The 15,445-nt window shown below is 56.0% G+C and overlaps 1 protein-coding gene across 1 annotated transcript; it reads left to right on the top strand.

Moving 5' to 3' along the window:
- The first annotated feature begins 1,430 nt into the window (after window positions 1-1,430).
- PRSS22 (serine protease 22) lies at window positions 1,431-6,161 on the top strand. Its single transcript, XM_052636051.1, has 6 exons — window positions 1,431-1,512; window positions 2,093-2,119; window positions 2,541-2,712; window positions 3,170-3,447; window positions 5,112-5,269; window positions 5,874-6,161. The coding sequence occupies exons 1-6, from the start codon at window positions 1,431-1,433 to the stop codon at window positions 6,159-6,161; spliced, it is 1,005 nt and encodes a 334-aa protein (XP_052492011.1).
- Window positions 6,162-15,445: the final 9,284 nt, after the last annotated feature.

Below are 15,445 nucleotides of genomic sequence, written 5' to 3'. Positions count from 1 at the left end.
CAGACAGGCCAGTCGCACTCCTTTCTCAATCCTGAACCAATCAGTTGTTCCATACAGGGTTCTAACTGTTGCTTCTTGACCTGCATACAGGTTTCTCAGGAGACAGGTACGATCATCTGATATTCCCACCTCTTTAAGAGCTTTCCACAGTTTGTTATGATCCACACAGTCATAGCCTTTAGCACAGTTGATGAAACAGAGTAGTTGCTAAGTCGGGTCTGACTCTTTTTGACCTCATGGACCAGACTTCCCTGTCCTTCACTATTTCCTGGAGTTTGTTCAAATTCATGTCCATTGAATCGGTGATGCCATTAAAGCATCTCATCCTCTGTCGTCCCCTTCTCCTCCTGCCCTCAATCTTTCCCAGCATCGGGGTCTTTTCCAGTGAGTCAGTTCTTCACATCAGGTGGCCAAAGGATTGGAGCTTCAGCTTCAGCATCAGTCCTTCCAATGAATAATCAGGGCTGATTTCCTTTAGGAGGGACTGGTTTACCTCCTGTTATGTCCATTCACAGAGAAGGCCAGCACAAAGTTTGTGGGTGAAATGACGGAAGGTCAGAGATACACAGTTTGTTTTGGAGACAGCCCCACTCCTCTTGCTTGGGGTGCGGGTGTCTGGAGGGTGGACTGCAAGGTCGGGGCTCTGGGATCAGGTGGGCAGGCTCCTCAGGGAAGTACTTGGATCCAACACCACCCCTGCTCCTGGGGCTCCCCATTAAGCACCACCCAGCAGCCCTCTCACCCCGTGAGGAGTCGGGGGGGGGGTGGTCCCGGGAGACCAGGGGCTGGGGGGTTTGGGGCCTCCTGGCCTCTGCAGGCAGCCACATCCGTCTCGGCCGCCTGGACAGCTGCTGCCCCGCCTAGGCATCCTGGACATCCAGGTGAGATGAGTCCTCTGGCTGCCCAGTGACGGGGCCCACAGGAAGGGGGACCCGGGACAGGTGGCTCCTGGGGGCCTGATTCATGGGCCTTCGGGAAGTGGGTTAACGGGCTGGGCCAGGTCTCCCGCTGAGTCACAGGGCCCGTTAGGGAGCCTCTGGCAGCCCCTTGCCAGCCCCCACCTCCCTGAGGCCCCGGGGCCTACCCAACAGCCCACACCCAGCTTCCCAGCCCGCAGGGTCTGGCACCTCCCTTTCAAGCTTGGGGGGCCTTCCTCTGCCCCATCCCCCCAGTCAACGAAAAGGCCCAGCCTAGACCCCAGGGCCCAGGGTCGCCGCTTGCCCCTGCAGAGCCCCACGCAGGCCCCAGGTAGAGGGTGCAGCTGGAAGCCCACCCCCCAGACCCCTTAACGGCTTATTTCCTCCCGGAAGCCCCACCCCTCCCTATGACCTACTGCCACTCACTCGGGGGACTGGTCCGACGGCATTCCGCCTCCCAGGATAAAACCTGGGGCGGCCTGCGGGGGAACCGGGCACTCCCATCGCAGCGCCATGGTGGTTCCCGCGACTCCCCCCACCCTGCGGGCGCCCTGCCTCGGGGTCCTGGCCTCCCTGTTGATTCTGGCCGCTCCAGGTGAGTCCTGCGGGCCTGCTGGCCTGGGCCTCCCCCACTGCCCACCCCCCACTTCCTCCCTGGTCCTGCTGAGTCCCTCCTTTCCTCTCCTCTGCTGTCTCGCTCTCTCTGTTTTGTAATTTGCCTGCTCTGAGCCTCAGTTTCCCCTGCAGCCATGAGAAGCACCGGAAACACTGCAGGTACGCGTAGGCCCGGTCAGCGCTCAGGGCTCTTGGCTCGGCTTCTGCTTTACCCTCTTCCCTTCCACTCTTGTCTCCCCCGTCTCCTCGGTTCACTGCTGGGGAGGCAGCATCTGGACCTGGGGCCTGCAAGGGAGTTCTCATGATCACCCCCCATGAGACCCCCACCCCAGACCTGGCCCCCACAGCCCCCAGGGCACAGGCTGGACACAAAGCTACGGGGAGGCCGAGGCCGCCGCTCACAGCCAGGGCCTGAGGTTTCTGCCCGCCCTGCCTAGGCTCCAGGAAATGCCCCACCCGGCAGCGCAACCCTGAGGCCCTGGGACTCAGCCACTGGGGAGGGTCTCAGGGCACCAGAGAGCCCCTCCACCGGCCTGACCCTTTCTTTCTCTTGCCCTCAGCCACACTGGATGCTGTCAAGACGGCTGGTGAGTCTGAACTGACCTCAGGAAAGCAGGGGAGCGAGGAAGCCTATGTGTCTGTCTGTGGGGGGCAGATCAGGAGTGGGCAGTGGGGCAGGAGGGAGTTTGAGCTGAAGAAGAAGGCACGCAGGAGAGGAGGCCCAGAGGGTCAAGGAGGAGAGGTGATGTGTGTGTGTGTGTGTGTGTGTGTGTGTGTGTGTGTGGAGCAGGGGGTGACTAAGCTGCCCCAGCAGGTGAAAGGACCAGGGGACTAGAGGATGAAGTGCCCAGCTCGGGGAGGGCAGAGGACGGAAGGGTCAGGCAGGCAGGCGGCAGGGCCGGGTTGAGGGGAGAGCGGCGCACAGGCCTTGGTGCTCGAAGCCAGGAGGGGGAGTTGGAAGGGGGACGGACAGCGCTCAGAGTCTGACAGACCCCCCTCCACCGCCAGGCCCCCCAGCCTGCGGGAAGCGCCTGCAGCTGAACCGGATCGTGGGGGGCGAGGACAGCTCCGACGCCGAGTGGCCCTGGGTCGTGAGCATCCGGAAGAACGGCACCCACCACTGCGCGGGCTCCCTGCTCACCAGCCGCTGGGTGCTCACGGCCGCCCACTGCTTCAAGGAGTACGTGCGCTCCGCCCGCCCCTCCACTCAGTATCCCAGACCCCAGGCTGCCCATCCAGCCCCGGTTTCCAGGCCTCCGTCCGGTCTTGGGTCCCTCAGGAGAGCTCTGGCTTCCGCCCAGAAGCCTCTTTTGCACACAGTGCATGTGTGCCCAGGACTGTCTGGCTCTTTGTGACCCCATGGACCCTTCCAGGCTCCAATGTCCATGGGATTTCCCAGACAAGAATATTGGAGTGGGTAGCCATTCCCTTCTTCAGGGGTTCATCCTGACCCAGGGATCAAATCCCTGTCTCCTGCATTGCAGACAGGTTCTTTACCACTGAGCCACCAGGGTCGCCCCCCTTTTGCACTCCAGGGGCCTTCATATGCGTGCCATTCCCCAGAAACCCTTCCCAGGCCCTTCCTGGCCACCCAGCAGTTCCTGGCTGATGCCAACCCCCCACCCTCTTCCTTTTAGTAATCTGGACAAACCAACCCAGTTCTCTGTACTGCTGGGGGCCTGGCAGCTGGGGAACCCTGGCCCGAGGTCCCAGGAGGTGGGTATCACCTGGGCGCAGCCCCATCCTGTGTACTCCTGGAAGGAGGGCTCCCGCGCTGACATAGCCCTGGTGCACCTGGAGCACGCCATCCAGTTCTCTGAGCGCGTCCTGCCCATCTGCCTGCCCGACTCCACCGTCCAGCTCTCTCCGGATACCGACTGCTGGATTGCCGGCTGGGGGAGCGTCCAAGATGGAGGTGCGGCTTCTTCCGGGGCGGGGGTGGGTGGGGACAGAGGGTAGCAAACACTGGGAGATACAGGTCCCACGGGTGGCAAAGAACAGAGGCCAGGGGCCGAGCATGATCCAGAGGAAAAAAGATGGTCTGCAGCCCAGAAATGTGATGACCTAGAAACAAAGGTAGACAACTTCAGATCAGTTCTAGTTAAAAGGTAGCTTAAGCTGTGTTCTGACTGCCAGATCAACCAAGCTATGAAGTGATATAGGAAAGACTGATAGGTTTCTGGGGCTTCTCAGGTAGCTCAGGGGTTAAAAATTCACCTGCCAATGCAGGAGACACAGGAGATGCCGCTTCGATCCCTGGGAAATGGTAACCTGCTCCAGTATTCTTGCCTGGAAAATCCCAAGGACAGAGGAGCCTGGAGGGCTACAGTCCATGGGGTTGCAAAGAGTCAGACACCACTTAGTGACTGAGCACACACACACTAGAGATTTCTATGGGGCCAAGCCCAACCCGCAGAATGAGAAAACAGCCCTGAGACTCCAAGTCAGAAGTAGGTGCCCCCTGGTGGCATCATGACACAATTGCAGGCAAAATTCCCAGGAAAAAATGTAATTCTCCATCAGTTCAGTTCAGTCGCTCAGTCGTGTCTGACTCTTTGCGACCCCATGAATCACAGCACACCAGGCCTCCCTGTCCATCACCATCTCCTGGAGTTCACTCAAACTCACGTCCATCGAGTCGGTGATGCCATCCAGCCATCTCATCCTCTGTCGTCCCCTTTTCCTCTTGCCCCCAATCCCTCCCAGCATCAGAGTCTTTTCCAATGAGTCAACTCTTTGCATGAGGTGGCCAAAGTATTGGAGTTTCAGCTTTAGCATCAGTCCTTCCAAAGAACATCCAGGGCTCATCTCCTTCAGAATGGACTGGTTGGATCTCCTTGCAGTCCAAGGGACTCTCAAGAGTCTTCCCCATAAGGGTAAAATATAATTGACAAACCAAGTCTGAAAGTTTGGAAAACCTCATCTAGAACACAAAGCAGATTAGAAAGTAAGAAGCAGAAAAGCTGTAGTGTGTGTGTGTAGAAAGAGAGAGAGAGGGAGAGAGGAGAGACAAAGAAAGGACAAAATGTAAGAAAACGGGACTTTAACCAGATTTCAGAAGAATTAAGAGAAATGACACCATTTTGGGCATCTGAGGAATCCCACTGACACTGAAGTTTCACCCAGCCTCCCCCTGGTCATTCTCAGGGGCTCCTGTGAAAGTTGGATTTATGGACTGGGGAAAGTGACCAACCAACCCTAGGGTCTGCAATCCCTCTAGGGAATGGGGAGGTCCTTCAAGTCCCGATAACATTCAACACCAAGTGGCCGTTAGTCTGTAGCAGTCCTCAAGCTGGATAAAGTAGTGCCTGAGACGGGACAAGCAGGGTCATTGGTTTGAACCTTCTTGTGGGCATCAGAGATCTCATTAAAGGTTCAGAATTTCAGGCTGCACATTCCTTTAGGATTCAGTAGGTCCAGAGTGGAGTCCTGGAATTTGAGTTTTCCGCAGGCATCGTGGCCGAGCCTGACAGAGTTGATCCATTTACCCTTTGAGAAATGCTCCTAAGGGGGATGGAGGGGACTGAGGAGGCCAGCAGGAGAGCCTCCCAAGCCTGACTCTCTCCTCTCTGCTCCCAGTGCCCCTGCCCCACCCTCAGACCCTCCAGAAGCTGAAGGTCCCCATCATCGACTCGGCCACCTGCGGCCGCCTGTACTGGCGGGGAGCTGGGCAGGGCGCCATCACCGAGGACATGCTGTGTGCTGGCTACCTGGAGGGGGAGCGAGACGCCTGTCTGGTGAGCACCTGCCTCCTTCCCGGCCCTGCCCCACTCAGCTCCAACACCCCTCACCTTGCTGGGCCTCCGTCTAGAATCTGCCCTGACCTGGCAGTCCCCCTAGAGAGATGCCTATAGAACCCGGCCCGAGCCTGGCCTCAGCTGTTCTTGCCTTTGTTCATACATCAGACGTAGTGGGACATGGTGAGAATGGGGTGTGCCTGACCCCATTCTCAGGGAGCCACATCCAAGGAGTGGGTGCTATGGTCCTGGCCCCCCGCCCCCAGCAGGCTACAGGGAGGAGGATGGCGGACTGTGGGACCTTGCACAGCTGGTCTGAGACACTCTTCTTTCTGAGCGTGGTTTCCTCATCAGTGAGGCAGACCACAGCCCTCGCTCCGTGCCTCCAGCGCTGTGAGGGAGAAGGTCTAGCACTAGGTGCTTCTCACCAGGAGTGAGCCTGGGAAGGGGGGCCCTCCCTGCCCCGGGGCGCTAGTTAGGACCTCGCTGGTCCAGGCCCCAAGGTCTGGAGAAATGGCCCGTCCGCCACCTGCTGCGGCGCGGGTACTGGGCTCTGCCCACCCCTTGGCTCACGCGAGCCCCTCACCTTCCTTCCTCTCCTCAGGGCGACTCCGGAGGCCCCCTGATGTGCCAGGTCGAGGGCACCTGGCTGCTGGCGGGCGTCATCAGCTGGGGCGAGGGCTGTGCGGAGCGCAACCGGCCCGGGGTCTACATCAGCCTGGCCGCCCACCGCTCCTGGGTGCAGAGGATCGTGCACGGGGTGCAGCTCCGCGGGCGCGCGCAGCGGGGCGGGCCCACAGGCCGCCGGGGCTGGGCCCTGGGGGCGCGGGGCCGAGAGGCGCCGCGCGGACTAGGGACCAGGGGAGACCTCTCGCGGTCTCCTCCGCTGTAAATAAGCCGTCTACCTCCGGGGGGCGCCCGCGACCCGGCGCCGGATCGCCTCCGCGGGAGGCCCCGCCCCTCTCCGGGCTCAGGCCCCACCCCTTAGGCCCGGAGCGCCTTTGTGTATATACATGTCAATGCTTTTTACAGTTATTTGTAACCGCACCCACATATCTTATTTATTCCTCCAACTTCAATAAATTATTTATTCCCCGTTCTGAGTCGTTCAGTCGTGTCCAACTCTGCGACACCAAGGACTGTAGTCCGCCGGGCTCCCCTGTCCATGGGATTCTCCAGGCAAGAATACTGGAGTGGGTTGCCATTTCCTTCTCCAGGGGATCTTCCCTACCCAGGGATCCATCCCGGGCCTCTAGCATTGCAGGCAGATTCTTTACCGTCTGAGCCACCAGGGAAACCCATTTCTTTATTATTATTTATTCCCCAGTTCCTGTTTTTTTCCCCTGGGTAGTGGACACTGGTCAGCAGGGGTCCGATTGGGGTTAAAATGGGGGCAGGCAGGTAGCAGTATGGATGGTGGCCTGGCCAGGGAGCCAGGTGTCCTACCCACCTGGGAGTCAACATCCTGACCTCTGACCTTGGTGCTGGCCTTTTATAACCCCCTCCCACCAGGGAGGCCAGCAGGGAGAGGAGACAGGAGGCCCAGCTCTGTCACCTGAAAGCTAGGTGGGGGCTGCAGGGCCAGGCAGGCCCACAACCTGCCTGTTGAATTTCTGAAATGGGGCTGGCTGAGAGAACCCCCCAAACACACAAGAGAGGGGGTGTCCCCCTCCGCCCGCCGGGCAGAACCAGGTGTCTCAGATTTGGGCTGAGGCAGCCAGGGCTCCCAGAAGCTGACGCACTGAATGACTCACTGCCAACTCTCTGAATCCTCCCTCAGAAGGACGAAGGAGAAAAACAATGAGACAGCAGGTCTCTGCTTGGGGGCCGGGGGGAGCCTTGAGTCACCTCAGCTGTCCCTACGGGTGGGGCTGGGAGCCCAGTCCTAGGCCACCAGGGGGTCTGCCTGGGACCAGCTAGTGCTCACGCAGGCTCCCCTTAACCAACCTGCCTTTCCTCCCAGGGCCTGGGAGGCCAAACCCTTTCTGGGACCCTGTGCCAGCCCCACCCAGGCTTCCCAGCGTGCAGAGAGAGGGCTGGGTGGTTGGTTTGATGAGTGTGTGCGAGAGATTTTTTCCAACAGGAAGACACGTAGGCCCAGCCATGAAGAGGACAGAGATGCGTGGCTGCTCCAGGGTCCCCAGTGAGAAATGTCAGTGCGGTAGACTTGAGAAGGCAGTACCGATATGGTTGGTAGGTAGGTATCCTTTACTGGTAGCACTGTTTTAAGACTTTTGTTCGTATTTTTTTATCACCCCCATGTTAATACTGGGCTTCCCTGGTGACTCAGTGATATAGAATTTGGGTGCAATGTAGGAGACACAGGAGGCTCAGTTTCGATCCTTGGGTTATCAGAAAAATCCCCTAGAGGAAGGCATGGCAACCCACCCCAGTATTCTTGCCTGGAGAATCCCATCGACAGAGGAGCCTGGGAGGCTGCAGTCAGTCCATGGGGTGGAAAAGAGTCAAACACGCCTGAGTCAACTTGGCACCCACTCACGCATCTGGTTAATATCAGATCAAGGTAAATGCTGTGGGGTTGCTCTTATTCACACACACTGGGACTTCCCTGTTGGCCCGGTAATTAAGAATCCGCCTTCCCTTGCAGGGGATTTGGGTTTGATCCTTGGCTGGAGAACTAGGATTCCACATGCCTCGGGGCAACTAAGCCCACATGTTGCAACTGGTGAGCCCAAACGCTCTAGAGCTGCGTGCTGCAGCTAGAGAGGCCCGCGTGTTACAGTGGGGCTCCTGCGTGCCGCCACTGAGACCTGGGACAGCCCAATAAATAAAGAAATGTTAAGCGAGTAAACAAACGCTAATCTGGCCTGGGAACCGGCCTGGGAAGTGAGCAGGTGGCTCAGGTGTGGCCCCTCCCTCTGTGACCTGGTCCCTCTTTGTCGCCACGCTTCCCTCATCCCCTTCCCGCCTCTCTGGGCTCAGTCCTCCGCCACCTCGTCCGTCGCCCTCCTCCCTGCCTTGGTTTCCCCCCTGTCTGCCAGGCTCTCCCTCTGCTCCTCACTCCCCCACGTCCTGCCCCTGTCCGCTTACCCTTTCTCTGTCTCCATCTTTGTTCTCTGGCTCCTGCTTCTTGTGCCTCAGTTTCCGCCATGCCCCATCCCTCGCCACCCTCCACCCCTACCTTCAATGCCGTCCCAACCGAAGCCCCTGAGAAGGCCACACCTTTGAGCCCCCTTGGTGGCAGACTCCTTTGGTTGGCTAAGGCAAAACCCATTCCAATGCCCCTCCCTTGCTTCCTCTACCAAAGAGACAGGGAAAGCTAGATACTCCCTTCCAAAGTCTCCTGCAAGGTCGCCATGGAAGCAGACATCTGATGGGTGGTTTCTTGGGAAGACTTTGTTGTTGTTTTTCTGATAGAAGGGACCTATTCAGCTAACATGATCCTTTCCCACCATCCTCCTTCTAAGATGCAGATGTAATACCTAGCCTTTAGCAGACATCTTATCACCATGAGGCTACGAATTGATGTGCTAAATTGGCAGTGAACAAAGATTCAGAAGCTGCAGGTGTAAGGATGTGGTTGAGAATCTGCCTCTATCCTTCTTGTGTGCTATTAAGCCACTGCTGGTCAGATATTCTTTTACTGCAGCTAAATGCTTCTGTAACTGATATACCAGTGTCAGACCCTCTGTTTTTGAATAGTTTTAGATTTACAGGAAAATTTTGGCTTTTTACAGAAAACTCTTTTCTTTGTCATGGAAACAGATTATAAAGGTTTTGAGCTCACAGCTGCCCACAAGAGCTTTGGACCTTCAGGGGGTGCTCCCGTTAGTTTCGGGCTTTCATATCGTGCTTACTCAAGAGCAGATTATTAAGTCTTTTTGAGAATCCACCTAGCAATGCAGGGGTTACAGGTTCAGGGCGACTAAGCCCCCACATAGCCAAATAAAAAGTAAGTAAATAAATAAATATTAAAAGAGCAAGTCTTTTTTTTTTTTCCTCTCCCTTTCCTGCTCAAAGCCTCCCAGTTAATGCTGCAGCCTGAGGTGGCAACTGAAGGAATTATTTCATCATTGCCCCTGTTGATGGTGCCCTTATGAGCTCACCAGTCTCCAGGACAAGGGCAACATCTCCCCAAGCTCCCCAGACTGCCTGGGGAGTGTGGGATTATACATAAAGGTAGAGAATGGTTTTTCCCAGCTTCGAGCCAAACTTTGCTACCAGTGCCCAGGTGGTTGTGCTCAAAGCATCACAAAGTAGCTCATGGGAACTAGGACTGGGCTGTGAGTAGGACCTTCAAAGCCTGCAGCCTTAGACCTCACGTGACGACACCAGGCAGACTGGCAGTGAGCTAGTGAGTAAGAGTGCAACCAGGGCACGGGGGAGGGCGGCATGTGTCAGACTGTGGGGGCCGAGTTCATCTGCATCACCTCTCAACCTTGACCCAATGGACGCGTGGGTCTGATTTCCTGTTGGCAGCTATGAAACAATCACACACAGACAAACAAGGGCAAATACCAGTTTTCGGGGACACAGTTGTCCCAATTCATGCTGAGTAGGGAATAATCACTTTCACAGAACATAGTCTATTTTGCTGGTTCTTCCTCACTTTCTCACCCTCTTCATGGTGGATGCCCCATCAGTGCTGGGGCTTCTCTGCTCCTTCACCTCCTTGCATCCCTGGGTGATAGCATCTGGTTTCTCAGTTCTGCTCACCATCCATAAAGGTGACTCCAGAGTTCTCTCTCCCACGTCCACTCAAATACTCAATATCCCCTTGTACATATCATATCATATAGCCATCTCAACCTTATTATGACTCCAAACAAATCCCAATATTTCCTCTCAAACTTGCTGCACTGATAGAATTTCCCATCTCAGCACAAGGCTTCCTTCCTTCCGACCGCTCAGTTTAGGAACCTCAGAATAGGGACAATGCCTAGGGTCGGCAAGGACACCTAGCAACTGAAGTGAAAAGTGACCTCACCCCTGTGGAAAAGATGCTCACTGTTTCATATAAGGTTGAATATCCTCACAGCAATCCTACCCCTAAGACCGATCCAAGATAGAAGAGAACATATTCACACAAAATCTGTCTGCAGATATTCATAATAGCTTTATTCAGAACTGACAAAAAGTGAAAGCAACCCAAGTTGCAAACTGTGATAAGCAAACTGTGGTCCATCCGTTCAGCAGAATTCTACTCATCAGCATAAAGGAGCAAACTATACACCACAGGGGGCTTCTCAGGTGGTGTTAGTGGTAAAGAATCTACCTGCTAATGCAGGAGCTGTAAGAGACTTGGGTTCCATCCCTGGATCGGGAAGGTCCACTGGAGGAGCGCATGGCAACCCTCTCCAGTATTCTTGCCTGGAGAATCCCATGGACAGAGGAGCCTGGTGGGCTACAGTGCATAGGATCACAGAGTCGGACACGACTGACGCGACTCTGTGCACACGCATGCACACACAACATAGTGAATTTTAAGCACATGTTGCTGAGGGGAGACAGCGGAACTCCAGAGGCTCTGTACCACGATTCCATCTATGCGACGCTGTGGTGGAAAAGACAGCGCTGCAGGGCCAGAGAGCAGACGCGTGGTTGCCGGGGGCTGGGATGCGGGAAGGACTGCCCCCAAAGGCGCATGGGGGGATTTTTAAATAATGACACAACTGGCTTATATCTTGATGGCAGTGATGGTTACCTGACTGGATGCATTTATCAAAACTTGCAGAACTAGAGTTTATTAAAAATGGTGATTTCAAGGGGACTTTTCTGGAGCGCTAAGACTGCGTTCCCAGTGTATGGGAACTGGGCGCCATCCCTGGTCAGAGAAATAGATCCCGCATGCCACAACTAAAACCTGGGCAGCCAAAATAAATAAATATTTTTTTAAAAAAAGAATTGCATTTTTTAAAAAATGATGACTTTTATTCTGTGTAAACTGTATCTCCATGAAGTGAAAGTGGAAGTGTTAGTCTCTCAGTCGTGTCTGACTCTTTGGGACCCCATGGACTGTAGCCCACCAGGCTCCTCTGTCCATGGGGTTCTCCGGGCAAGAATACTGGAGTGGGTAACCCATTCACTTCTCCAGGGTATCTTCCCTATCCAGGGCTTGAACCCAGGTCTCTTGCATTGCAGGCAGATTCTTTACTATCTGAGCCACGAGGGCAGCCCATACCTCCATAAAACTGATTTTTTTAAAATCCCAACACAATAACATGTAGCCTTCCTTTCTCCTCTGTTCCTCTCATTCTCTAAATTCGAGCCATCAGCAAATCCTGTGGGTTCTATCCTATCTCCAAAGTATGTCCAGATCTGGTCACTTCTTCCCACACCGTCCCAAGCCCCTCTCCTCTTTATCCCAGATTTCCCTCACGGCCTGTCTGGTCCTCCTACTTCTGCTCTTATTCCCACCAGGCTGTTCTCAACACAGCAAGCAGGGTGGTTCTCCTAAAACCACAGTCGGGGATTTCTCTGGTGATCCAGTGCTTAAGAATCCGCCTGCCAGTACAGGGAAAACCAGTTCAATCCCTGGTCCTGGAAGATTCCGGACATGCTGCGGGGCAACTAAGCCCATGCGCCGCAAGTACTGCGCCTGAATGCTGCAAGTACTGAAGCCCACGCGCCCAGAGCCTGGGCTGCACAACTAGAGAAGCCACTGCTATGAGAAGCCTCAGCCGTGAGAAGCCTGTGCGTCGCGAGGGCGAGGAGCCCCTGCTCGCTGCAGCTAGAAAAAGCCCGTGAGCAGCAAGGGGAAAAAAAAAGTCCTTGCTTGACTTCAGCTTTAAAGAAAAACAAGAGACTGAAGTCGGATCCCATCATTCCTCTATTGCGAACCCTAATCAGAGTGAATGACGTCATCCTCTCGGCCTCCCTCCTCACCTCTGTCCTCCTGGGTTACTGCGGCAGCGTCGCTGGCCTCCCGGCTGGGCTCAGGAACACAACAGGCGCGTTTCTGCCTCAGGGCCTTTGCACCCACAGTTTCCTCTTCCCCCGTAGGACTGCAGGGCCACTCCCTCACTTCCTACCAGTCCCTGCTCACGTGTCACCCTGTCATCATCCTGTTTACAACAGCAACGTCCCTTCCCTCCCTTGTTGTTCCTTTTCTTGCTTTCTCTTTTCCCAGGACGTTTATGACTATTTAGCATACTATTTGGTCCATTTGTTCTTTATCATCCCCTCCCCAACACACACAACCAGAAGGTAAGCCTCTGTCCCTGCCTTTGTCATGGTTTCGCATTACTCTCTGTTTACTTGATTATCTTTCCCAGGAAATATTCTGGGCTTACGAAGGGAGAGACCTTTATCTTATACACCTTGATGTGGTCAGTGTCCAGAAAAGGGTCCTGGCAAAATAGCAGATGTTAGTAAATGTTCTTTCTTTCTGTCTTTTTTTTTTTTTAACTGATTAATACACCATGTTTATTTTTTTATTTTTATTTTAAAATATTTTTATTTATTTATTTGGCTGCCCTGGGTCCTGGTTGCAAAATGCCAAATGTTTAGCTTCAGTGTGAAAATTCTTAGGTGCAGCATACAGGATCTAGTTCCCTGGCCAGGGATTGAACCTGGGTCCCCTGTATTGGGAGCTCAAGATCTTACCCACTGGACCACCAGGGAAGACCCTGTAAATGTTTCTCGAGTGAATGGTAATGAGTATGATCCGTGTCATCAGTTTCATAGACAATGTGGACACATCCCTTTCATTTTTCTAATTCTTCACTCAAGCCCCGTGTTCTCTCTTTAGCAGACGTTTAGTCTCTCCAGATGGCCTCACTCTGCCCAGAAATTGTCTAAGAATCCTACAGGCTGACTTGATCTGTAGGGACCTGCTCTATGAGAACTGGCAGGTTCTCATATTATTCCTTCAGTTCCGTTCCCTTGCTTGGGTCAAGGTCAAGTGGGGACCTCATGAGCATGACAGTCTGACACGCACCGACCGCCTCTCCCTGGTTACACTATAAGCGAGCTCATGCCAGCCCGCCCTGCAGTCAAGCCCATGAGGTCTGCGCTTGCGGGTCTAACAGGTCGTACTCAGAGGCCAGCACCTGGGGGGCCATGTTCAAGGAGCTTCTAGCTCCAGCCATGAGCTGACCTCCAGCCCTCAGCTCATGCTGCTGACCCCATCACCCAGGAGGATTGCCTTTGGGGTCCTTGGGGTTAGTTTCTGCTTACGGACCACACTGGGACTGTCCAAGTTCATCAGAGAAATTCCAATAACACCAAACTCACTATTCAACTTTCCTTGCCCTACCCAATGCATAACAAATGAAGGCTTTTTTTTGTGGTATCACCATGATCCCGGGAATTTCTACTGTCCGTGAGCCACAGTTACCTCTGGGAAGAGGGAGTGAGCAGGGCACTGGGTCTCCCAGACACAGGGGTGACGAGCTGCCTGCAGGAAGGCGGGGCTCCACGTCCACTCTGGGGAGGCTGGACCAGCTCCACAGACCGTGGCTCCTAGGAGGGGGTGGCCTCAGATGAGCCTGCTGTCCCAGACCTCCTTCTCTGCCATCTCCCTGGAAGGGCAGGACAGGAGCCCGAGAACCTCCAGGTCTGGGCGCACGTGTAGGAGACGCGGGAGGAGAAACAGAGGAGGAGACACGTCTGATGTGCGAGGCTGGGCCCCGTCCCCACCCGCCCGGCCCTCCAGGGTGCGGCCCCTCCAGGGAGGCCAGGAAGACTGTGGGAGACCAAGGGGCCCCTGAGGACCATGGCCGCCGCAGGTCAGCTGGGGACGGGCTCGAGGGGCGGGAGGGTGGGGCTCCGTCTCCCACCTGACCTTACCAGCCCTGCCCGGGCCCAGGACTTGTGCCAACACCTCCCCAGCAGGGCCCCCAGGACAGTTCTCTCTGCGGCTCCTGGGTCCATCTCCCCCGCCCACCCCGCCCCTAAGGCCAGGAGCGTGCTGGGTCAGGATCCCTGCTCTCTAAACTGTGGATCCCCCGGGGCAACATCTGCTGGTAGGACTGGGGCCTTGGTCCAGCATCCAGGATTCTGCCCTTGCTTGGGCCGATGAAGCTGAGGTCAGAGGTTGTGAGGTTAGCAGGGCCCCTCGGTCCCACGTAGAAGCCTGGGGCCTACACTTGCTCTCCGAGCCCCTGCTTCCAACTCTGGGAGGAGGGAGGAGCTGGGTGGGAGGAGCCGGAGATCCAGTCCCGGAGCCGGCGGGGGTCCTCCGGGCGGTGACCATGCCCCTTAGGGCTGGGGAGACCAGCCTGCGGTGCGCACAGGATGGCCCAGCCCTCAGGACCAGCCTCCCCCAGGAGGGCTGTTCTGGCCCCTGTGTGAGTGGAAGGCTCCAACAGGTGACAGTGTCCAGCCGTCCTCTTTCGGCGTGTCCCCGCCCTGTCCCCACACCCCAGGGTCCAGGAAGCACATGTTTGCCCAGAACCTCGACCTCAGAAGAAGGTCCACAGGCTCAGGGCTGGGAGGCCTGGGGCTCAGGCCCCGCCTCCCTGTCGCCAGGGTGACATGGGGGGCTGCTGCTCTGTCCCCTTGGTGGGACTTGGATCCGGGCCAGAATGGGAGCTGGCAATCAGGCTGCGCGGGGCCTCCCGGGCCTGGTGTCCACAGCCGTGTGCCCACCTACACTGACTGGAAGGGGGAACTTTGGCAGGGTCTCCCTCAGGCACCACTGGGACCCCTGCTTCCATTTCCTCCTTCTGCAAGCGGGGAAGCAGCAGTCCTGTCCCTCTAGGGCTTCCGGGCGGGGGGCTGAGGGGGGACAGGGTGGCCTCTGCACCGTAGTTGAGGGGCAGGCTGCTGCAGTCTGATGGAGGCATGGAGAGAATGTGCCAGGCCTGGGGGCTGCTTTCCTTTCCTTTCGGGCTGTAACAGATGCCCGCCTTTCAAGAAGTGGGGTCCTGGGGATGCCTGGCTCTGGCCATTCCCATGTTGATCTCTTGGCCTGGAAGGCCTCCCTCCCTTAACCCCACCTGGCCAGTTCTCACACAGCCTTTACACTTAGCTCAGATGTTGCCTCCTCCAGAAAGGCTTCCCTGAAGCACACCCTCCACTGGGCATGCGACTGAGCACAGGGAGGTAGACCTGTCACTATCAATGCAGATGAAAGCACCAGTTGCCTCCATCTGCTCCTGCATCCATTCCCCATGGGGACTCCCAGCTGAGTGCATGGCCCATTCTCTATTCCTCCAGAGTCCAGGGAGCCTGTAGCCAGCCAGGGGGCATACCTGTTCTGAATGGGTGAAT

This window comes from Budorcas taxicolor, chromosome 2 (genome assembly GCF_023091745.1).
Source record: "Budorcas taxicolor isolate Tak-1 chromosome 2, Takin1.1, whole genome shotgun sequence".
NCBI classification, from domain to species: domain Eukaryota; kingdom Metazoa; phylum Chordata; class Mammalia; order Artiodactyla; family Bovidae; genus Budorcas; species Budorcas taxicolor.
The sequence above is the reverse complement of the archived record's forward strand: the minus strand, read 5'-3'. Positions and strand labels throughout refer to the sequence as shown.